Source organism: Lepidothrix coronata, unplaced genomic scaffold (genome assembly GCF_001604755.1).
Source record: "Lepidothrix coronata isolate B3197 unplaced genomic scaffold, Lepidothrix_coronata-1.0 Scaffold78, whole genome shotgun sequence".
NCBI classification, from domain to species: domain Eukaryota; kingdom Metazoa; phylum Chordata; class Aves; order Passeriformes; family Pipridae; genus Lepidothrix; species Lepidothrix coronata.
In genome coordinates, this window is record NW_016690258.1 from 869,631 (window position 1) to 894,641 (window position 25,011).

General features: G+C 41.0%; 1 protein-coding gene and 1 long non-coding RNA gene across 4 annotated transcripts in view; one reads left to right on the forward strand and one right to left on the reverse strand.

Moving 5' to 3' along the window:
- DOCK3 (dedicator of cytokinesis 3) overlaps positions 1–25,011 on the reverse strand; it is a 123,485-nt gene that overhangs the window by 28,745 nt on the left and 69,729 nt on the right. For 2 of the 3 annotated variants that reach the window (XM_017819957.1, XM_017819955.1), the window contains exons 18-32: positions 22,578–22,770; positions 21,941–22,068; positions 20,829–20,975; positions 18,701–18,799; positions 16,453–16,547; positions 14,490–14,565; positions 13,727–13,827; positions 13,409–13,467; positions 11,546–11,694; positions 9,166–9,251; positions 7,273–7,299; positions 7,058–7,153; positions 5,976–6,036; positions 5,389–5,482; positions 4,572–4,720 (exon numbers count right to left, since the gene is read on the reverse strand). In XM_017819957.1, coding sequence (XP_017675446.1) covers positions 4,572–4,720; positions 5,389–5,482; positions 5,976–6,036; positions 7,058–7,153; positions 7,273–7,299; positions 9,166–9,251; positions 11,546–11,694; positions 13,409–13,467; positions 13,727–13,827; positions 14,490–14,565; positions 16,453–16,547; positions 18,701–18,799; positions 20,829–20,975; positions 21,941–22,068; positions 22,578–22,770 — 1,560 coding nt within the window. The remainder of the gene's footprint in view (positions 1–4,571; positions 4,721–5,388; positions 5,483–5,975; positions 6,037–7,057; positions 7,154–7,272; positions 7,300–9,165; positions 9,252–11,545; positions 11,695–13,408; positions 13,468–13,726; positions 13,828–14,489; positions 14,566–16,452; positions 16,548–18,700; positions 18,800–20,828; positions 20,976–21,940; positions 22,069–22,577; positions 22,771–25,011) is intronic. The other variant, XM_017819956.1, reaches the window with a different exon arrangement.
- On the forward strand, positions 7,109–9,927 carry LOC108499769. Its single transcript, XR_001875645.1, has 3 exons — positions 7,109–7,178; positions 9,106–9,305; positions 9,803–9,927. It is a non-coding gene; the product is annotated as an uncharacterized LOC108499769 (long non-coding RNA).

Consider the following 25,011-nt stretch of genomic DNA (forward strand, 5'->3'; position numbering starts at 1 on the left):
TTAAATATCGGATCAATTCCTTCTAAAAGATGGGAACAGAAGCATATGTTCCATGGAAATTATACACACATACTGCTTGCTCTGACAGTTCATTTATGAGACTGGGAACTTATTTGGAGAAAGATAATATAACTAACAATTTTTCTTCTTGCTAGACACCCCTTCAACCCACCCCCAACAGCTCCTTTGCTGGAGTACAGAGCTAGGGCTTGGCTCCACAGCAAAGTGCTCTCCCCTTCCCAGGCTGCTCCTTCCCGCTGAAAGCACAAACTGTCAGGCAGTGGGAACACTCCAGTACAGAGACAAAATATCCTCAGAATGAACCTGCATTGTTGCAGAGCCAATATCCATACTCAGAACCGAATGCAACACTCATTTCTTCAGCTCACAGTCTCACACAATGAATCCTTCCTAGCACACCACTCTCATCACACCAGAGGTCACGAGGGAAGAGACCCACTTTGGGCACACCCACACTGAGAGAAAGACTCCCCTGTTACCTCACTTGGCTTTTTGGAGTGCTCATTTTACACTGAAATCTCCTCTTCCATCACCTTTTAAATGCATAGGCTGGAAGCCTTCTGGGGAGTGGCTGTTTCTAACCATACTTATTTAGAATGCCAAGGTCTCAGTTGAGCCTTTACTGGATTAATTTTCATTATGCATTACTGGGCTAACATGCCACTTGTTTTAACTGGGACCCTGCTGTAGTGAAAACAAAATTATTGTGTGAGTTAACCTATCACCTTAAGTTTTAAGAATATTGATAGCAATATTGTAAATTACTGATAACAGTAATTAACAGCATTTATGCAGAATATTAGCACTGAATAAGGAAAGTTTTCTCGTTACAGAAACTTAAAAAAGCGAATCTCTACACTGCTTTAGTGTATGAAGTACTTCACAGTGTCTCCCTTTAAGGACACATTCGTGGTGTCTGTTCTGTCATCCTTACTATCAGGAAAGCTTTTTTTTATCTCAATAACACAACCAGCAAGTGTAAGAACTTTTATTAAAAGAAGGGATATTTGTAAGAATTAAAGAGACAAAAATAATCTGACAACTCTTTATCTTCAGTTAATCACAAAACCTTCCATAAGAACTTGCTAAATAAAAAATTATTTCAGAATCAATTTGGATATTCTGATAGCATTAGCAGTTTGGGAGGATGGGAGGTCTGAGATTTATTTAGATCAATACAATACATACAATAGGAAAGGAATTGAAAGACCAGTTACTTGACTACTTAGAATATTACTAAGGTATTTGTGATCTCAAATTAACAGGATTTTTGCCATGGGTTGTCAAAGTCCATGACACACAAACTGATCCACTGAATTGGGATTAACAGTATCAACCAATTAAGTGTTTAAATTTGCAAACACAAACACCGCTGCATTTTTTATAAGTTTAACATTCTTTACTGAGATAATTATAGAGAGATTTTCAGTTCTCAGCTGATCTGTGTCGACTTGAAAGGATGGAAAAGTCTCTCCTAAAACATCTGGCTGGGAATAAATGGCTTTTTTTCACAAAGTGTGAGCAGTCTCACTTCCAAATGGGATGCTGTGGCTACAGCCTATCTAATTCTCTAATCTGCCTTCTGGACAGAAGCAGAAAGCTCACTGGCAGTCTTCCCTTGAGGTGACCTGAGAGATGGAACCTTTTCACGCTCCTTTTCTGATGTCAATTAAATGAGCAACATGTAACCACATCTAATTCCTCTTTATACTACCTCTTCTCCATGTACCTTGATACCATTCCTGTCATCCTAACTCAGGCTCTGTTTCAGTTAGGTTTCCACCCTGAGAAATTCCACTGTGCTAGCTGAGTTCTGCTGATAAAAGGTGAGCTAAAGAAGTAAAGAAACACAACAGGTAACTTCTTGGAGAGAAAAGAGTTTGCAGATATTTAAGAGGAAAAGAAATTAATGGATATCCAAGTCACTGGGAGCCTCAGTTTTAAAATCTGTGATGTTAATCGGTAGCATCTTCACAGCACAGAAATTTAATATGTAATTCCATGTGCTATGTGTGTCACTTCCCTCTTCAAATAACTTCCTAATGTCTCCACTGTTAATTTCCCCTCATTGCTGCTTTCTGCTTTGCTGACCTCAGATCTGTTGGCACGTTCTGCAGTACTTGTAAGGCACAATGATGTGACATCTATTGCAGTTTCTCCTGTGGCACCGTCAGCTCTCAGGTGAGCACTGCTGACTGCACACCAGGAGGCTCCGGGAGAGGGAACCAACACTTCTGAATGGCAGCCTTTATTTATCCACTCACATCCCAACGTGCAGATTTCTTTGGAAAGACGGTTCACATGCGGCTACACAAGAGAAATTACTTCAAATGTTGGGTGTGGAGCACATGATCTAAAAATGAACTGCTTTGGGAACCCAGCTTTGGGTCTCTCTCAGCACCTGGCTGGTTCTAAGGAGGGGACACACTGCAATGGTGTGATGGGAGCTGGTCAGAGTTGTTAATTAATAAAATCTGGCAGTGAACTGGACAGAGGAGGGTTGGGTAGTTTTCAAGCTATTGCTGTGCAGAAGCATGATCAGTTGGGTTCACAGTTCTGTTCACAGACTGGTTCAACTACAAAACCTTGAGTTTTAACAGACAAAATCATAACTGTGAGTTAAAAATACCTTCATTTCAGGTTATGCTCTTGCACACCCTGCCAGCTGAGCCATAAACCAATTCAAAGCATGGCAGAAACCAGCAGGAAGGGGCACATGACCAGTGAAGGCTAAAAAGGGCTTTGGAACACCCTGTTCTTTCCCAGCACAGGGCTGCTGCCAACAGTACTGAGAGTGGGAGTCCTTCAGTTCTGCACCTGCTGCCATGGGCCACACCACAAGACAGTCTTGTGGCCAATTTTCCCCCCACTGCTGTGCTGAGAAAATTTTCCTCCTAACAAATGCAGAAATTTTACACCCTTTTGATGCTGCCTTGACCCCCTCACTTGGTGGAAGAGGCCAGGAACAGCATGAGAAATGTAACTGGAAATGCAAGTGAAGACACGAGAACAAATCCCACTCTGCAGGACCTGAGGGGCCATGTCAGGGCGGTGCAGGAAGAAACTAAGACACAAGTTGAGGGAAGCAAGTTTCTTCCATTCCCTGAGCTGTTCCCTGTCACAAAGCAACAGGAAGAGGGCTGAAAAGAAGGATTTGGCTTCTCAGCCTTTCACTTCCACAGTGTGAGTGACATACACACTGCTCAAGTGGATTATTTAATCATTCAGCTACCATTTGTAATAAAGGAGGATTAAAACACAAAGTCAAGTAATTCCAAAAACATCCTCAAGAGTTTAACACTCTATAATCTGCTAGGAGTTTTACAGCCTAATTACATCTGTCAAGTTTTTACTCCCCTTCAGTGTGTATACGGATTCCCTGTTTTTGTTGAAAATACAGGCTCCCTTGCTTTCCATACTCTCTAGATCATCTTTTTCTAGTCAGACAGTACAGTACTGCAGTATTTGCACAAGTCAGTAATTCCTTTTTAAGTGCAGTCTGGAAAACCCTGAAAAATTCTGAAATGGAAGAGAGAACCATATACAGTGTTATTACAAAAGAACAATCCTGGCATACACACACAAAAAATCATAATCAATAACTTCCTCACAAATAGGCCATTTCTTCCTTCACACAGGAATCTGACTTCCTCTTGCAGGTCCTGTATAAAATGCCTCTGCAACTCTCTACTATCAGGGCTAGGAAAGAATGATCTGGAATGGCAGCCCCGTATGAACCAACTCACATTTTTATTTAATGCCACTGTCACTGCCATCACAGGCAAAACCAACCCCAAGGCACACATACAGATGTTATCTCCCAATAACATAAGCTGTAGGAATTTTCCTAGAGAAGGGAAAAATTTGAAAATACTCTAACAGATGATATTACTTTTAAGGTTCACCTCTGAAATGTTCCCGAAACGCCACAACACAAGGGACTGAACCATCTACCTCTGCAGTAATTGAAATAAAATATAATTAACTGTAGAAAATCCACACTGAATATGTGAAATTGAAATGGATTGATTTTCTTCTTGTGCAGTGGATGGAACTGCATTTTAATTGAAAATCACTTTAAAATAACTGTGACTCTGAAAGGACTTAAATCTTTTTTACTGAAGGGACTCGTACAGTGCTTTGCCTGCCATTTCCTGGTGTAGGTTAAGCACAAAACAAGTCCTAAAGCGAGTCATAGCACAGCAGTTTGCACAGATAGCTACAAAATGCAATCCCACCCCTCAAAAGCGGAGGAACTGGCATCCTGCCACATCAGCTGATCCAAGGCTTGGTTTAAAGCTATAAAATGTTTTGCTGTTTGTCCTGTTGGCCTCCCTAAACCATTCCAAATGCCATCATGAAATAGCCATATCCCTTTTCTCATCTTTTTTTTTTTTTTTCCCAGAGAGCCAGGAAGCAATTTATCAAGTTATAAAACTTTTTGATACAAAGTTATTTCCAGACTACTGAACTGAGATGATGGCTTGCAAGCCCTAAGTCAGTCAGGAATAGGGAAGGAAGCTGCTGGAAGAGAGAAGAAGTTGGCATACCTTCCCTTTGTTGAAGTAATGGATAATCTTACGGCACAGACCTTCCTTACGTTGCCACTCTGACTGAGATGGATAATGCAGGAACTCTCTCAGAGGTCTGTCCTCCCACTGAAGCAACTCACAGTACAAAAGCAAAGTAAATGCGGCCTCTGTTGGAAAGGCAATTAAGGAACACTGAATCAATGACAGCAAATAAACACAGACCTGCTTCTTAAATAGTCTGTGATTTCTGATCTAGAATGTGAGGGAAAAAATCAAAGTCTTAGAGGATCATTAAATGATTCAATTACTTAAAATAGCAGCACAAAGCTGTTTCCTATGAACTTGATTTTAAGGTACAAATCTGTCGAGTTTCTTTTTACCAGCTACTTGATTTAAATGCACAGTCAGATGTTCAGATATGTGACCAGATTTGGGGTCTGCAGCTGTAAACAGGGCTTGGACAACACAGAATTAGAGTCCCTACACTTTCTAAGTGCTCCCTCAACACTGCAATATGGAAATACAGCATATGATAATATAATGGTGGTTTTGTTAATCTTCCCCTAAATTTGATTCCACTGCTGTGATTTTTTTGATCAGTCTTCATCACAGAACACTTTAATATAAAATTTGGAGTATAATGGAATATGGTTGTGTGGCATAAACAGTATTTCACTTGAGAGAAAGAATTGCACCTCCGCTCCTTCCCTTCCCAACTGCCATAACTGATTCATGCAGATTTTTTCCAGGAGAATGAATGAGATATTACATAACCCTGGGAGGGTAAAAAAACGTCATCAGGATTTCAAGCAGACCCCACACGAGCCTTCCTCACCTGTGTAGTTCTCAGCCTGCAGGTGCATGTCACACAGCTTGTGGATGTAGCGGATGTACATCTCCTCCTTGTTGATCTCGGATTTATAGAAATTCTGGGAAGGAAGACAGAGAGCTGTTACTCTTTATTGAGACTCTTCCTTCCTTCAAGACAATCAGCAGCATCTGTGCATGTGTAAAGCTCTTGAAAAGAGAACACATTATTAATTGAAAAGAAAATTAATAATTCTTTTCACATTCACACTGATCTAACCCACTGATTTTATCGTGTCATGATTTTTTTTTCAAAGTGAACGTAGCAAAAAGCTGAAAGAAAAGGTGTGAGAGGTTGTAGAACTTGTCACAGGGACATGCAGAACTCAGCTGGACAAGGCCCTGAGGAGGCTGACCTATTTGGCCCCGTTTTAAACAGTGAGTTGGACCAGAGACCTCCAGGGGATCCTCACAGTTCTGTTCATTCTGTTCTGTCATCCCCGTGCTTGGATTCTGAAGCTACATTTGCCTGACACAATTCCCATCCCAAACTCTCCCAACCCAGTTTCAAAAACATTGCACAGTATCACAAGGAGAAAAAGGAAACATCTTTACCATAAGATTAACAGTGCAGCCGATTTTCTTGTTTTCTGTTTCATCTCCTTTCATACAGTCCCTAAGAAAGCAGAGCAGTGTTGAAACAAACATCTGCAAAAACTGTCCCTTTAAAACAAATTTGAAGTTATCCTCCAGAGTTTCCCTGGATCACAAACAATTCATCTTATATACTTCATCTTATAACGTTCATCAACTTATATACTTCATCTTATAACGTTCCTCTAAGAGAACTTTCCATTTTATGGCTTAAATGATGTGAGAACTTAAATGTTCTCTTACATGTTTGTATCTGAGAACCAGCCTTGTTGTGTTGATAGCAAATTTCATTAAAAAAAACCCCAGACCAGCTCCCCTGCGTTCCCTTTAAGTGTGTCTCCAATACCTGGTTGTGCACAGTAGAGTGCTTGTTGCTAGGAAAAAAACCGGGAGATTGGATCAAAGTGGTAGGGATAATGAAAAGAGCAAACTAAAAAGCACAGGAAAGGATTTGGGACAGCAGAACACCCAGCCTAGTCCCAGGGTTTTCACCTCTAATGAGCAGCAGCAGCAGAAGAAAAATTTATTTGAACTCTTGTCAGTAGGCTAAAGATAGAAATATCTGGGCCAGTTCTATATGGGCTCAAATTGTCTATTATTGTACAAAAGCTCTCTGTGTGTTTATATATATCTGAAGTTAAAATACTTCTGGTAACTGAGTCAAAGCTCAGCTGCATTGACACGATAGGCCTGCAAACTTCAGTCCAAAATTAAATGAAGGCTGCCCAGTTTATAGAGGAATCTTGCACAGGAGTCACCAGCTGACATGGCAGACTTCCCACAGGTGAAGTTCTCCACCCCTGCATGCCTGGAGGAGGCATCCAGCACCCCTTGGTTCACCAAGGCTTTTGAGATCATTCTTGCATTTAGCATCTGTTTTGCTGAATTGGTTGAGATCATTTCAATGATGGAAGGAATTAGCGTTTTAGCAACCTGAACAAACTTTAGTACAGAACTACAGATTAAAAATATTCCCTGTAGGAATTTGGTACTAAGTCCTCACAAACTTATGCTCAGAATACATTCCTGGTGGTGCCAGGTACCTGTAGTCAAGCAGACGCTCCATGAGGCGAGTAACTGATGTAACAAAAGAGATTCCAGTCTCCCGCCAAGTTTCCTGCTCAATCTTCTCCAGCAAACTGTTTGGAGATGGAAAGACAGCAGGTGAGGCTTCCAGGGGAATGGCACAGTGCACACAGACTGCTTCAGGCAACTTGGTTTCTCCCTCATAAAAAAATTCACAGAATTACCATCTTACCTGGGATAAGGCCCAAAGAGTTGGGTTCTACTCCAGGCAGCAGGAAGCAAAGACAAGGAGATTACAGAATTGACAGGGGAAGGAAAAATATCCTCACATTGCCATTTAAAAGATATGAAAGAGTAACACTCACAGCAATACTTGATTCCCACGTTATTACCTGTAGCTTAAACACTGGTAACTGCAGTCAGAAATTGAAAAGGAGTCTAAACCTACTGCAAATACCTCTTCTTTGCTCATCCCTCTGTAAACTTTCATCTCTAATCAGCAACCAACCAACCAACCCTGAATCACAATTTAATTAAACTGGAAATAAAGGCAACCTGTTCCTGCCTAGCAAATTAGACAGTACAGCAAGCACCCATCTCAGGGAGAGAGCTGTGAGGGATGAGAGAAAGCTACAACACTGAAAATTGTATTTAAAAAGTGAAGAAAGAAAGGAAATTTAGATGCTACTTTCCTGAAACTGGATTTCCAGTCAAAGGACTCTCCACTTCTAGGAAAGAAATTCTGCTGGATGTCAGGCAAACTCTTCTGTACTGGATGATTTCCAGCCAAGGGAGCCAGCTCCCTTTCCAGCAGTGTAGTTGGACAGTAGAATTCAGGCTCAACTGTTTTTTCACATAGCATTGATTAATTTGTGAAATTGTTTCCTCAAATTGTTTCCTCACCTTGTTCTCAGAACACTTACTGGCAAATATAAACTAACAGGTTGGTTGCTGGAATTCCAGGCTTTCTTGGTAATACATCCAGTCACTATCAACTAAAAAGAAGTAACAAGCTACAGTCCTTGAATTCTTAACATTTCAGGTAACAAATGACTTCAACTGGAACTGCACACTATTTCTCTTGGAGGTGAATTAAAAAAAAAATATAAATCGATATTTTCTTTCCTTTATCCCTGAAATAGCTTTGTGTTATCTGTACTCATAAGGTACCAGGCTTCCCAAGGCTGAATATACACAAATCCAAACCAAATACATTTACATACTTCTTGAGGATATGCATATAGGAAGGGCAGGATTATCTAGCTTGCAATGAATGAATGTGCAATTGCAAATTCAAAAATACAAGTATTGGTTCCAGCAAAACAGAAGTTTATGCCTCAAATGGCTGGTGTGTTCTTGGAGGGCACATAAAACTGTCTGGAATATATGGCTAAAATTGTGTTAATGATCCCTCTGGCTCACTGGGATATTAACAGCTTTGGATTAACTGCTCTGGACTGTCAGAGTTCAAAGTAAGTCCTTTTGAAATAAAATAGGATCACTGGAAATGAAATTTGGAGACAGGTCAATACTCAAAGATAACTAAGTGTAAAGTCAGACATAAAGTCTTCAAGTTTATCCTTATGGGTACAAATTGTTGGTGTGAAAGGGAGTGGAAATAGAGTGTCATGATGGACTCTGGAGGGAGCAACTTGCAACTGCTGAACCAACCAAAACATGGCCTTCAAAAATTGGAAGAAGCAAAAGAAAATGATGAGGAAAATCTCCTTTGCTCCAACAAGGTCTGACTTGCAGTGCACTGTGTCTCTAAACAATGCTGAGGCCAGGATTTCATTTACTGCTGTGGAAAAACAAGGGCACCTGCTCCTCTAGCAAATCAGTTTTTGATAGGGGGATGATAACTACTTACCTGTGCAGCCTGATATTAGATGTCACAGAAAGAACACAAAGAATTGAGGGTTTTATATTCTTTTCAGAAACGTAATTGATGTAAGTGATGTATTTCTACTTCCCTGAGCCATGCTATGAAAACCTGGCAGGAGGCCCTTTCCTGCCCTCTCCAGAGATCAGTGCTGTGGCTGACAGCTCAGTGCCCTCTCCACAGCTCAGTGCTTTGACTCTCCCTGGCCCTGCAGACAGAGGAGCAGAAGGTGGCAGAGCTTACAGCAGGCTGAAGAGTTCCCTGTAGTTCTCATCACCTTTTCCTTCGGACACCAGGCTGTCCAGCTTATCAATCAACTCAGCTTCCACCTGGAGGAAGAGGGATCAAATCAATCACTCAGACACACTTCCAATGAACCTCAGGTAAACTGAATCCTGTCCCACAACAGAATATCCATCACCACTGGGCTGCTGTGGTGGTTCTGCTGGGAGGTAACTGATTTCCCACACCCAGGCATCGTTATATTGTGAGATTATTTGTTCATTAAACCCTGTTTTGTCAAGCCTCTCTATGCCTACATGACACATTTGCTTTTCACACTTATATAAAGGGCCACAACAGCATTACTATGTTTCTCTTATTTTAGAAATGTTTTGAATATATATTAATTCCCACCCTAAATCTAATACATCCTATTATCAAGTTTGATATCAGATATTCTCATAAAATTGATTCAAGTGCAGAAATCAATGTATCTAACATTAAACAAAACAATTTCAAGTAGTCTGGGAAATGTTGCAGAAAAAACACTTTCAGTACAAATGAAGACAGAGGTTCCCAAAGGTTGAAACCATTTGCAGGAACATGGCTTGTTTTTATTTAAAGACAAGCATAGTTTGAGCTTCTCTATGTTTTTCAGCTGCCAAATTGCAAAAGAAGCAAAGATGAGAAGGAAAAGCAATTCACCCAGTGGCACACAAATGGAGTTGGTGCTCTTGCTGCTGAAATCATTAAAGGGAGACCTGACTTCATCCCTGAATCAGACTGCATTGTTATCCAGCCTCGCTGAAAATCAACCTTGTTAAAACATGAGCTACTGAAGAAAATAAAAAAGGATTTTTATATTTTCTGACAACCAGCTGAGTATTCAAAAGGTGAAGAGAAGCTCGCAATTAAAACACCCTCCCTTTGCTTGTGATCTACAATGACTTGACAGAAATCAGTAATTCCTGTGTCCAGCTATCCAGCATTACACTGCAAAGCAAATAAGTCCCTGGTTCCAGCAGATATTGTTAATAAGGTTTATTATATCTTGTGCTATCTTGTGCTATTTAACTATTTATTTCATTCTTAGTAATACAGATGATTATTCCATCTTTAACCTTGGAAAGTTATGATATATGCTTCATAAAAAACACCGTGGAAATTTGCTCCACAGGTAATTTAAGAAATATTCTTGGAGCTGTAGTTCAGAATACATTAGTGAGCATAAAAATTAAATGAAGATTATGAAGGGTTCATCTTGATACAAAAAATATAAACAGGTCCAGAAACTTGAAGATGACTGTAGGTGCTTGTAACTGTAAATGCCAGAGCAGGGACTGTTCTATTGTTATGTTAAAACAAGTGAAAAGAGGACCATGATCAAATGCTACTGCAATAATAATAGTACTAAATAATAACAATAGTAGCAATCAAGGGAGTTGAAGAGGAAGAAAAGCATAAGCTCCTGATAATGTTTTTCCACACAGTCTTTAATAGATCAGGTTATGGGAAAGGTCTGCTGTTCTCCTGGAATGATAGATTAGATCTGGCATTGTAATGACTGTGTGAATAATAATTAATCACACGAATTATGATAATTTAATGATGATTTACTACTTCAGAGCACTTCTCTGCAGATACTTGCCCCAGCACAATGACAATGAAACACTGTCATCTGAGGATCCAGTCTAAGCCAATCCTTCATTATCAATGCTTTGCACTTCAGGATCTGTTTTGCAGTGGAAAATTTAGCAGTTCCCTGACCACGACTGGGAAACAGAATGATGAAGATTTCTCTCCCTGATTTGCAATCACAGCTCACAGCAGGTGGAAACTGCAGAGCTGTCACTGGACTTAACCCTTCCAGGAGAGCTGCTACAGTTTCTTAAAATAAATACAGCTCCCAAGTCTGTTTCAAAGCACGGTCTAATGATATAATTATACAACACCACTTCCTAGCTGGAAATTGAAGACAGAGAAGCAGAGATCACTGTTTTCAAAAATACTGGCTGACTCTTATATCTCCATTTTTGGTTGTCAGCCTGGCCCATTCAATGGCTGACTAATAATCTAAGTGAAACCAGTGGGAACACTGACAGCCCAGCACTTAAAAACATTCCCCCCCCCATCTCTGATGTGCTGAGCACATCCCTCCTCTTCTCCATGTTCATGGGAAATGCAGTTTGCTCTGCAGTGCACTGGTTAAACAGTCTTGGGAGTCTTGTAATACTTTTGTGAATTATGCTTCCAATTTTCTATTTTTATATATATTTACTTGACAACATCTTCACTATCAGAAACAGGTCAACAAATACAAACTCCGTGCTTCCAGCTGGACACCGCAGACAGACAGAGCAAAAAAAAAGGAATACTGGGAATGCTTGGGAAGTGCTTTCACCTGTTTGAAGTTGCCATTCTTTCTCTGCTCCCAGTCCATCATGTCATGGAAGATAGGGATCATGATATTCCGCACTTCTGGTTGTGGAACAAGCGTAACACCAAGAAAGGGGCCAATCATTCCCGGAATAAAGTGAATCTTATGCTCACCTGTACAACACAAAGCAAGTGTAATTACATAAAAGCCTTTGTTATCTGCCACTAAGAAAACAGAGAACCCCTGCAATAATGACATGTACAAAGAAGTAGGCATGGGCATTACAAAACCAAACATTCTTTTCCTGAAAGGAATGAAAAACCTGTATTTGCTTTACACCTTGTGAAGTCTCTAAGAGCATTTTTAATTTCACTGAGAAAGCCTTCAGCAAGAATTGTCAGTGCATTTTACTTGCAAAGGAATTCAAACTGTCAGAAATAACCAAACTAAAACATACTAACTGGGGGAAAAGAGGCCAGGGATACTTCTGATTCATGAAGAAGATTTTGAAAGGGCTGGTGAGAACAACAGTAGTTAATAGAACACATTTAGATTTCAAAGAACTACAGAGCTCTTCATCCTTTGGTGCTGTGGCAGTTCCAGTTTCCCAACAGAGCTGAGACCAAGTGGAATTGCTGCTCCAACAGAATCCCGAGGCGTTTTGCTGACAGCCTCTTCTGTGCCACGTTACTGCACAGTCACAGGGAGTAACTCAAAAGAGCCACGTTTGGAACAGCATTCAGTGATAAATACCTGTATCAACATGTCTAAAACCAGCTTCTCACTTCTCAGTTGAGTTTGTGCATCACTTTCTGGTTATCTGTTATCTTCTATTCCCACAGATACACTCTGGAACTCTGACCAGCTCTGGCTGTATCATCTCAGTTGTGCCAGACAGACCAGCCTTATTCATCATCACAGAATAAGGCATTTTCTTGCTTCCATAGTCTTCTTCCTGGTTGCTGTTTGAACTCTGCCCAACTTGCCTTCCTTTTGAGTTGGCTTTGTTTTTGTGTTTGGTTGTTTTTTTAAGCTGTAGAAGGCAGGGCCAGGGAAACTCATCTAGAATCAAGTACACTTATGAAAAAAACTGTGGCACTAACGTTATTCTCTTCTCTTACTCAAATTCTTGCAGATTTTCTCAAAGATTACAGTGGCATTTTACAGGTAGCTCCCCTTCAGCTGACTACCAGCATGATACATTTGTAGTCTTTGTTTTCTTGAACAGCACTCCTACCTGCATTCCTACACATGAAATGTTCATTTCTGGCTTTTTTAATATATTGTAGCCACATTATCAAGTTATCCATTTTGAATTGTATCATTCCTTTGCCCTCTTAATGATTCACCTGTTCTTTTTTTTTTTTAATTTTTAAAGTAGTAACATAGAATTTGTTATGCATACTAAATACCTGAAGACACCAAAAAAAAGCAGCTTTACTGTATGCCACTGCTGGGCTTTATTATCAAACACACACAGCTGTGGCTTAGTCATGCACTTGGCAGTGTTGGGTTAATGACAGGACTTGATGACCTTAAAAGTGTCTTTTCCAACCTAAAGGATTCTGTGGGTCTATAATTTTGAATCATCTAAAAAATTATAAAGTTGGTTACAGCTGTGAAAAATTCCCTGCCACTGTCACATCTGAGAAGAAAGCATTCAAATTCCTAAGAATGTATTATTTCAAATAAAAAAGTATGATGGACAGTGCTGAACAGTTTTGGTGGGAGAAGAGAAGTCCTTCCTGGTTTTACACCTCTTCAGAGAAACAAAGTGTTCTGTAATGCTACAAAAAGTTAAAAAAAAGAAAAGAAAAATCCAACAGAAATGGGGGAATGGGGGCTTCTTTGGCTTTGGTTGTCAGGTCAGAGGAGGGAGAGACATACCCAGGTTCTGCCACATGCTGAAGAGCTCATATGCCATCATCACTCTCATATCACCATATCTGAAAGAGAAGAGAGACACAACTGCCCATGGAACAAAAACTGGCAAGGCAGTGATGTGAACAAAAAAAAATCCAATTGTTAAAAAAAAAATTCAGTTCACATCTATGTCAACATAAAATACCAAACAACTTGACTGAACACTGTATTAGGAGATCTACTTATTTATTGCCCAGGCACTTCCACTCCTAAGTACCATAATAAATCCCAGAAAAAGAAGTCTCTTTTTTGAGGTGGGGACCCAACAAAACATGTCCTTACTTATCCAGAATCTTCTTCCTCTTGGCAGGTGTGGCACTCTCTAGTTGGAGACTTGGCTGGTTTATAAACAAAACTGCCAGGCTGAAATAAGAGTTCCAGACCTGTGACAAGGGAAAGAATTTTGTAACATCACACTCCAAGGACTAAGCTTTAAACAAGTGTAGAAAGACATAGGATCCTTTTTGTAATCAAGACTTAACTTAATCACTATGTATCTTACAGTGGAGATACTAAACTCTTAAGGATATTAATGGATTATTTAAAACCTACTAAGAACTTAAAAAACTTGAGCCCTCCTGTGTGCGCATGTCCCCAGGGACATTCTGGCAGCTTTGCCCTACTAACTTGCTGCCCATCTTCAACTACATCAGACACAGGGACAACACTGTCTCAGATCCCGTGTTCCTCCCCTTTTGATGTCAGCAGCCAGAATGAGAGACCTTTGGGAGAGGAAGACCATTAATACCCCAACTTCAGGAGGAGCATTGCCTGAGTTTACATTCCATCAGCCATCAGTCTGGAAGCCAGCACATTCCATTAGCTCCACTGCCTTTACAAAGGGCTCAATCTCCCTGATTTCATCTCACTCTGTATCTGTTCTACTTCCCCTGCATTCCACAGCAGATTCCCACCCCTGTCCTTTAGCGGGTCATCTTCCTCACAGACACCCAGATAAACACTGCAATGCAGAGAGCAGCTCTTGCTCCTTTATTGCTGCTGGTTTAAAACGATGTCAGAACGTTTTCTGAGAATCAATTCTTACTTTAAAATCGAAGTCTGTTTCTGTGAAATTCTTATGCAGCGCAGAAGACAGGTACTGAACTGTTGTAACTATGATACTGCAGGCAAAAACAAAGAGAAGAAAACAAAAAGAGAACATTTGAATCTGGAGTACAACATTTTACAGTGGTTGGTGGTGCTGGTTTAACTTTAGGTACAGAGATGAGCATTCTTTTTGTAATCACTGTGAGATTTGCACAGAAATCACCTTTCTTTCTGTGCTTTAATGAACATACAAAATTAAGAACCTTCACCATAATTGTAACTTTTGAAATTCACACAGTAGCATTTAAAATCCCGTCTATTTTGCATGGCTGGGCCCTATGACCTCCAACGAAATGGAAGAAGACACTCCTTCTCATTTTACGCAGAAAGATTTATTTTTTTCCCCAGAGAAGAGCAACTCAAAAAGTCTGAGCTACCTTTGTTCTTTGCTATACAATGGTCCTTTGTCTGGCCTCACATTCAACTCAAGATATTTGTATTTTGCCAATTTTTGATCCTGTGGGGTTTTTTTGTTGGTGGCTAAATACACCTTAGTGAAAGGCAATCAAGGCATGTGATAAATTCAGAAATTAATAAATACCATGTAGATAAGGCAGCAATAGTATCAAAAAAGCGAGCACATCTGATTCACATGCAAGCAATACTCCAGTAACACTTCTAAATATACCTGTGAGTGTAAAGGTTTGTGGCAAAATAACACCAAAAGGAAGGGATAACCTGCAGCATCTGAGGGAGCTGCTCTCTCACGTGGGCTTTTCTTTTCCTACAGAACTTCACGGAGTCTTTACGCTTGAAATACTGCAATGCACTTCTTTCACTTCTCATTAGCAGGGTGGACTCAGAGCATTCAGCTCAGCTGAGCAGGCAGCCCTTAGGAACACTTCCACGGTGTTTCCTTGTAATGGGAACCCTCTGGTTGTCTTTCAGTCAGTGGTAATTCCACAGCCAGTTTAGCTAAGGAGACTACTAAATAATTCCAGCCACCCTGTGTGGAGCACTGCTGCCAAGCCCAACAGCACAGAGCTTAACCCATCACAAGCAAACTGAGACAAAACGAAGCGTTAAAATGGGAGATAACAACTGCATTGAGAAGTATCTCTGTGTGTAATGCTCTGGTGCCATCGCTGGGGTCTGCTCCTCCCTTCCCAAAATACCTGAGTCCTCCCTCCAGGTCGGTTCAGGGGTGATGTTTATGGGAAGGCACAGATGTTCAATGCAATGATTCCCGGAGCAGGGGAGGGAGAGGCCTGGTAGCAGCCTTTGGTGTGGGCAGCTCACTCTCAAGGCAGCTCCCTCATCTTTGGCTTTGAACTTCCAACTCTTTGATGTCTGTGAACACTGGTAGAGTTTAACTGTGGGGAATTTCGGCTGGACCGAGACCCTAACATGGAATGAGAATATGATTGAGAATGAAGGCATTAGCCCTGACAACATATCGATGTACCCTGAAAGAAGGGAAAAGCACCAGGAGGAAAGCTGTCCGTGAGAAACAAGAACTTGTTTTGGATAAAGTGACTGAGCAAGATGTAAACATAAAAGATAACAGAACAGATGTGCAGAGAGACTGTGGGAAAGTAAAACTGACAGAGTCAACCTATCAGCCATGAGATTGTGTTGCTGTGTTTGAAATTAACCTATCTGTAAAGAATACCTGTGCTAAGAAATGTATAAAAGGAGCTGTAAAAGTGCAAGCTGGTGCTTTCTTCTCTTCAATAAACCTTTCTAGTGGATTTCAGTGTCATGTCCGTTCCAACAGCGACATTTAACAAACAGAACAAACACAGAGGTTTGGTCCAGAGTGTTAAAATAACAGCAGAACGAGGATGAGCACTACAGAATTCCTGTCTTGGTCCCAGCCTGATGAAACACAGCATCACAGGTTTTAACTGCCTGAATTGTGACACAGAATGTCAACACTTTGCACCTGCTTCTCTACTTACTTGCTAGTGAGCAACCTCATCACCATCCAGTCTCGAGGAAAGACACTCATCTTCATCAGGTTCCGAAACACACAGAAAATCTTCAGGAGGAACTCCTGTCACACAGGGGAAAAAAATTAAACATCCCCAGCAGCTGCAGATTAATCTGTTTTCTTGACTACAAGAAAGGCAATTCAACTAAGTGTGTTCCACTTGAGCTTTGTGTTGCAAGGCCATTCAGCTGGAAAATGGAAGCAACATGTTTTTGGATATGGCTCTATTCCTTTTGTTTGCATCTAATACGTACCGAACAAGTTGCAACTTCTTTTAAATCTTAACTTCTACAGTAAGATGAAAATCCTCCTATGTGCATAATTGTATATGACTTCTCACATTATCACAGAGAGTTCCAGTGTCAATTTGCAGCTATTTTCAAATATACTGGACTCATGATCACTTATTTATGCATTCATTTAATTAATTCATCTGTCCAAATCTCTTTGCACTTACGTCACAAATTAGAGAACAAACCACACACCCAAGCCCAATAAAACTCCTACACACTCTTTTTAAAATAGTAACTGAAAACCCCATTTCTGGCAACATGCAGCAGCAAAGAGCTCTTAAACACATTCAGGTGAATATTTGCTTTCCAAAAAAATCCCTAAACCTGAAGACATTTCTGGTTTTTGACTACCTGCACCTCTATGTCTGTACAGAACAACAGTGAGGATTAAACATGCCAAATTTTCGCAAATTATGATTTTATTGTTTTATTTCCACATAAAATCAAGATGGCACAGAAAGTAACAGCACAGGATTTCATCAAAACCATCCTACCATTATGCCTTAACGGGGGGTGTGTGATTAATATCCTGCTGTAACTGAGCATGGAGTGAAGCATTAGAAGGTCCTTGACTTTTGGCCTTATTTTGCCCTTTGTGTAACAGTGATAAGTGAACATAAACCCTTTCCATGCCAGAAAAAACACTGAAAATATTATTATAGCAATATTTGAAGGGGGAAAAAAAAGCAATATATTTTATTAGGTCAACTGAGAGCTGAAAAAACATTTGGATATAAAATCTTCAGCCTTCGTTCCTCTCCTGGAACAGACCCTCAGATTATCAGAGATGCAACAGTGTTTGTTCTTATGGGCATAAAGACAAATTTCAGTTCAATGAACTTTTTCATGGGTCTGACATAAGAACTATAGTTTAGATAGCTTTTTAAATAAATATTAAAATGTAATAGGAATTAATTTACCAAATCATTTTCCTGTGAACCATTTGAAAGTTAGCAGAAAGGTAGTAATCTCAGACAACTATCAACCTCAGATACACTCATTCCTGCGACCTAAAGGTAAGAATTTTATCATCCCAAATTCATCTCCCTGATTTATTCAGCCTCCCTATATACACACATTTAGAAGCTGAAAGCCTATTCAGAAAGCACTCCTCACTGTTTCTCCATTTCATTTCTTAAGGCAACAGAAGTTCCTGCCACATCACATTGTTCTTGTTGTGTATATTTTAGTGAGTGCCATGCTAACCAAAAGCATTTTACATAAAAGCTTGTCTTTATTTATAAGATTATTCTGTCTTTTAAACAGGCTGTCATTGGAGATACTCCTCCTCCCAATGGAACCTGAGGTAAAAAGTTTCTGCTTTTGTGAGATGTGCCATTTCAAAATGTCAGAGGCAAAAAGCCACCAGCGAGGTTTGCACCCCTCCTCAACCCCTGCTGTTCCTGGAGAGCCCTAATTTAAGTTAATGTTCACAAAGAAGGGTGCAGCAAGTGGAGTGGTAAGGTTACTGCTTTCCCAAAAAAGATTTCATCTGCTAGAGACATTTGTATCCCCCAAAAGGCCTGAAATTCTCTTTTGGCATAAAATCAATGCTCTTTGTGAGAAAGCTCCAATGCATATTGAACATCTAGTAAAATGCTTTACAACAACTGACTTCACATTCACAGGATTAAAAAAAGCCCTGTTCCTCTGAGTGTGCTTTATATGGTACAATTACAATATCCTTTATGTCAAACAACATCTATCTGGGGACTTTATTTGCTGTTTTAAAGCTAATTCGGTGCCCTGTGGTCTTAAATGTTTTTTGCAACACAACACCTCTGATTACAAAAGTGAAAGGAAGATCCCTGAACAGAGTGCCAGTGGATGGGAATGATTAGCAGAGCAAGTGATGGGGGAGAGATTCCCCTCTGCTCTCCCATTCTGAGGGAATCGCCCTACAAACATGGTATCCTGGTGTACCTTCAGTTCATCCTTGCTTTGGAAGTTGTCCAGTAAGTGCTGGAAGTGAGTGTCTGACATCTGACGAAGCAAAGATAAAAGGCAGGAGACATATTCTCCCTGTTGACCAAATGAGAAACTCTTTGATTCAGACAATCTTGAAATTTCATAAATAAAAAACTTAACCCGGGGGGAAGGTATAAAGGGAGGGGTCTGAAATGGCCCCAATGCCTATGAGGGGAAAGCTGTCATGCAGAGATTAAAAGTATTGCAGGTTAACAGTTTCTCAATTACTGTTAATACACAGGAATACACCTCTCAGAGGCTCCTCCACAGATACCAGTTTTAAAGGTTTTTTAACCAGTGTTGCAGTCTTATCAAAAATAATTTTGTATTATTAATACAGATGTGAATGAATCACCCTCCAAGCATGCAGGTTGTGACAATCACCTTTTTCAGGCACTTAATAACCAGTGTCTATCAGAGGTGTGACTGCAGCTCATGCCGACATACCAGGAATTATTGGGACTAATTGGCTCAGACTCTCAGACCAGTGTAGCAGTGACAGCTTGGGATCATGCTGGGCTACAGAAGGTGTCTGGAATCTCGTAAATATATGGCTTATTAGTGTTCACCAAGTTCTGTGCTGTCATAGCTGCAGTACTGACAGGATTGCAGTCAGATACCCTGAGTACGGTGTGGATAAGCCCACATGAGCTACAATTACATTTCTGCCCTGCAAAGCAGATGCCCCCTAACCAGTTACCACAGCATCCCAAAGTGTTTTCCAAAGAGGAGCTCCCCCATTTTACAAATCTGAAAGCAAAGCACAGAGAAGTTAAGCAATCTGTCCAAGAGAACAAAGCAAGGCAGTGCCAAGAACATCAGTACTGGGCGTTTTGACTGCCAGTCCCTTGCACAACACTGTTTTTTTCTGCAACAATGAGCAACTAATTTGTAAAATATACAGACAACATTCTGAGCAGTATCTAGTAAGAATCCACATATCACTGTGCTGTGATGTGTAAATTCAGGAACAAATACGAGGGGATTTTAGACTTGGGACTGCCCATTCTTTTTTTTTTTTTCCCTTCTAATTGACTCAAGCATCTACCCAGAAGTTTTGATAAAGGTTGTTCCAATAAACTTTACGGGGCTGAACTTCATTAGGAAGAAAGGTGTGCTTTTCTCTGTGAGGTGGCATGTGGTAAACAGCAGTAAGTCAAATGGCAGGAGTAAAGGGAATCTGAGAGGTTACTGGACATTTGCAAGTCAGCCCCTTTCTTGTTCTGTATCAAAGAACATCTCATCATCTGAGCTAACAAGGGAAGATACAGCCTTGTGTGAGAAGGGTACCTTAGTGCACATCTGCCCCCAGCAGCACCGCTGAGCCTTCAGCCACTTGACAAAAAAGCAAGTCTAAAAAAAGGATGTTCTGAACAGCAGCTCAACATCCCACAATGTGCAAAAGCTGCATTAGAGACTCCGACAAGCAAAAATAGACTGAAATAGGCTAGAATAGGAAAGGGCACAAATCCAGAAAAGAAGAAAGCTGAATGGTAAAATTCTATTCCTTTTCTTCTCTTCCGTTGCACAGCAAAGAAAAATTTCTTCCCTGTGGCTTATGCTGGCAGCCTGGACACAGCCTGGACACTCCCTCTTTCCCCACCAAGCTCAACAGTTCACTTGACTTAGGATCTCTTAATTTCTTTGGAAAAAGTATAATAGATAAAATACTCTGGGACCCTGGACAGAAGGTCTCCAGGGTGTTTTAGCAAAGGGACAATCACTGAGCATTATCACATTCTCAGTCTTGGGAATCACGGCCTCATGCTCATCTAGCCCTTGGTGACATCTTCTTAGGGGTGAAGCTCAAGGCAGCTCCCCAAGGCCTCAAGTTTTAATTAATAACTCTCAAACAGAGCTGCAAAGACACACAAGAAAATAACCTGGAAAGGCACAAAAGCTTCCTGAGCTCCACTGCTTCCTGCAGTGCATGGAGGAAGGAACGGGTTTGTGGCTTATTAAGGGAAAGAGCCAAAGCCCGGGTGTTCATGCAGCAGGGATGATGATGAGGTGCCAGTGGTGGTGAGGGACTGAACCAGAGGTTAGAGAAGCAGGAAATAGAAACTGATTGTTAGTTACTAACAGTGATTTCTGCTGTGCACTGCGGGCAGCGCTGCCCTCTTACCGCCTCCTGAGACTGCGATTTACTCATGATTGTAAGTAGAGTTTGTAAAAGCACGTCCAGGAGGCTCTCCACCATCATCTCAACCTCCTCCACGACATCTCCCTCCTACAGCAGGTGGTGAGCAAACAGACAGTTAGAAACTGGGGAGAATGGAACTGGCAAAGACAATTCTGCTGAGTCAGCTATACCACAAGCTCGTCTGGATAGAGAGCTCTGTAAGAGAGGCTCAAAGTGCAACCAAATCCCTCAGTGGTCCCGGATCCTGTTGTTCTGCCAGCGCGTGTGTGCGTTACCTCGACACTCTCTGATGGAAACATTCATGGTCACAGCCATAAAGGTAAACCTATAATCAAAGGTCTAGAACCACAATGGGATCAAATTATGTTCAGGAACCTTTATTCCATGGCAGTATTATTTTAGCTGATTTTCATGATACCTTCCATCTCATTCCTTTCACACAGAATCATGACTTGTAATTGGAAATACACATTGAATTATATTTAGCACCACGAGCTTCCTACTCTAGAGTCAGTTGGGGAACTTTCCTCAGCCCCTCTTTGTGAGCATTGCTTTAAATGATCTGGTTACCATTTGAGATCAGAGTATTATGACCATCAAAGCTGGGCGTTTAAACTCAGCAGCAATTTCCAGAACTAAGTGGGATTTCATTGATTGGATAATTTCAGAGTATTCTCTTAATGTGAATCACAAAGTGCTAGTTACTGTCTCTTGCAGAACTGCAAGTCCTCGAGCTGTGTAGAGCTTTTAAACTCCACTGACATCGAAGTTCTGGGCTTGGATGAAGAAAATTAAACAGTGTCAAACCTGGTGAATGCGTGTGCGTTTTTCTCCTTTTAAGAGCAAGAACCCTGTGTAATCAAAATCCTCTGAGTCACACACACAGATCCAGACCCTCATTTCAAATGTTCTCCTGCTGACAGTTAGCAGAATTTTGTTTTTAAAAGTTTCTTCGAAAAACCTGTATTAACCTATAAAAATATCTCAGTCTTCATTTTACTAAATCAGTGGTGGAATTAAAAAAAAAAAATAAAATCAAGCAGCAGATTTACCAAAGAACTGGTCTTGATTATGGAGAAGATACTACTGAGGATCCCAGAGCAGATAAGTAGCTCCTTCTGCTGTCGTAGGTGAAGGTGAATGTGGTGAAGAACTACAGGTAGCAGGATGCGCCGGGACTCTGAAAGAAGGAAAATAATTTCAAATTTAAGAAAAAAAATATCAATGAACAATTACAATAGATGGTTTAAACAAAATTTTGTGCTGTTACCATTCTCACTGAGAAGAATAATTTGAGTGCACTAACTTGAGAGAAGATAAACCCAACGGTGCTTTTTATCTCCCACTATTACCTTCATTACTTCTTTCATTCACACTTTTATGTGTGAAATAAACTCACAATCTTCAACCGTTTTTCATTCAGTTCTTAAAAGAATTACTAGAAAGCTGAGCCAAAGAAATACTGAAGTTATACTGTGAAGATTAATGATACTTTAAAGGAATGTGGTGGGTTTCTCACATGACTATCCCCCTGTTTCTTCAGGCATAAGAAGGAAAGGAGGTTTTCTTCCTATCCATAGAAACGGTAGCAGAGCAATGCAAAGCATCAAGTGAGATCTGGCCAAATAACACGATGTGTTTGTGCTCTGGGTCAGCAGCAGGACTTGGCCCTGGGTGCCGGTGCCTCACCTGAGAAGGAGAAGAGGCGGCTGTCGACGGTGCGGGCGATGGACTGGAGCTTCACCACGTCCATGGACTGCCCGATGTGCACAGTGCTGGGCATGCTGCCCAGGGTGCCCCGCACGAACTCGGCCACCTCCTGCACCGTGAACATCTGCAGCAGCTCGTCAAAGATGGCAGGGAAGGAGTTCAGCAGAGCGGCCTGGGGAGGGACGGGAACTCTGTCACTGCAGCCGGGGCGGTGAGAGGGGAGCGGCAGTAAAACTGAATTAAGGGTCTGCCAGAAGGGCTGCTATGGCTGCTGCTCGTGTTTTTGCGATTCCTAAAGTTCGCCGTGAACGAATCACACGTAGTATATAAACATCAAGTGCTGCTGCAACACTCTCACAGTTTAAGTGGAGCACACAGGTACAGCTTCAAAGGCTGCACTTCAGGACACAGCTTAAAACACAGGAAAAAACTGAGGTATCAGAGGACAAAAATAGTCCATTTCTGTTGAGTTACTTTTTTCAATAAATACAACACTTGCTTCTGATTAGAGTTTCAAACAAATTTTTTGTACTAAGCAACTACCCAAGACAGTTAAAACTCTTCAGAAAATATCCTGAAGAACATGCTGGCAGACCCTTAACCACAGCAGCACTGCCATGTGACATCAGGATTTCTGCAACAGGGGGTGGGGTGTGATTTCACGTGAAGGAGGCATCACATCATGCGAGTGCACATGTGATTCCTGCAGTAACAGATATTTCCAGTAAGCTGGAGTTATCCTTGGAAGTGCTTCCTCAAGTGCAAACAGTACCAGCACAACAGCAACAAAAACCTCTTCATCTCCTATTTCCCATTTGTCAATTAATTTCTTCACAAGAGTGGAAAATTCCATGCACTGCCCTGTGCTGAAGCTGCACAGACATGATGTCCTACCAGAAAACTGCCACACACCTCTAATGTTTTATAATTCTTCTCTTTCTTCCTCTGTATCCTAGCCAAGGTCCATACCTGCTTCCTCATTATAACTACTTCAATTCCTACATGGTTGCTTTCTTGAACTGGCCCCACTTCCACTCTTCCCTTTGTGCCATTTCCACCTCTCCTGCCCAAAGTTCTCCACACAAACCACACTGAGTTTCTGCAGAAGTTCAGATGTACCAGAATTTGTGCAGATCTCTGTTCAGCTTTGCCTTTCCAGAGTCTCACCACTTCAGTATTCTCAGTATTTCCTTTTCCTCCCAGACTTGTTTTCCCATTGCATAAACATTTCTCTACCTCCCTCATACTGACATGTCTCCCCTAATCCATATAATACCCAGCCTCGTCCTTTGCCGAGTCTGTGTTCCAAGTATCTTTTCCATCAAACAACAACAAAATCTATTTAACAGTGTTTGAGCAAAGTCTAAGTTATTTTTACAACTAACACTGTAGAGCTCATTAAATTATTCTGAATGTAAATTTACCTCTTTCAACACCTCATTTTGTTACCATCCGCTCAGATTACACAAACCCCCACAAAGCCTCCCGGGTGTTGTCACCTATTTGTTGCTACATACATACCATGTACTAACAAAATCAACAAGTCTGAGTCATCTCAAAAGCTCATGGTACTCTTGGAAGGCTGGAACAGTCACAAATCTTTACCTTTGGGATAATACCAGTGAAATTACAATACTGGCCCCTTTACAGAAGTTTTCCTCAACTTTCTAGCTATTATTTGTAAAGCAGAATGATTTCTGTATATCCAGCAGCAATCCGAGGGCATGTATGGGATCTCTTCAGGAAGCTCTGAGCTCTCCTGAGGTTTCATCATTTCATCAGTTCCTTGAAGGGCCCATTTTTGTGCAACACCCTAAAATAGGCTGGAACATTACTCATGTCAAACTAATTGCCTGGAAGGAAGGAAATCAGTTTTACTCTCGTTGCTGGAAAGAATTATACTGAGATCTCTCAAATATCCTGGAGACGAGCACAAGTGTGAGGGAAATTATGTTTGCCAGGGCCTCGAGCATTTCTATAGGTATTTACCAGTTGTCCAGATTTCCAGAACTAATAATCGAATATAAACAAATCCTTGGCTCTCCTGAACAATTTGACTTACAGAATCTTGTGTACACCCTCAGTACTGTCTTTTCAATGTGTGGATGCCATAAACTGTTCCATTAATACTGAAATGCTCCACATCTCCTAGTTTCAAAGTACCAGCCACTTAAACGTGAGATTCCAATTTATATGCAGGAAAAAGAGGGTTTGGGGTAGGGAAGAGAGATTAATTGGGAACATCCATGACAAAACACTTGTGCAGCTGTGGGGTCGTTACTTACACAGTTAAATGACGGCCTTGACGTGCCCCCACATTTTTGTGGGGCACAAGTCCCGGCTCCGCTCGCCTGCCCTCCAGGCTGGGAGGCCTATGGGGCAAGTGGGATCGAGGGGCAACACAGTGGCAAGG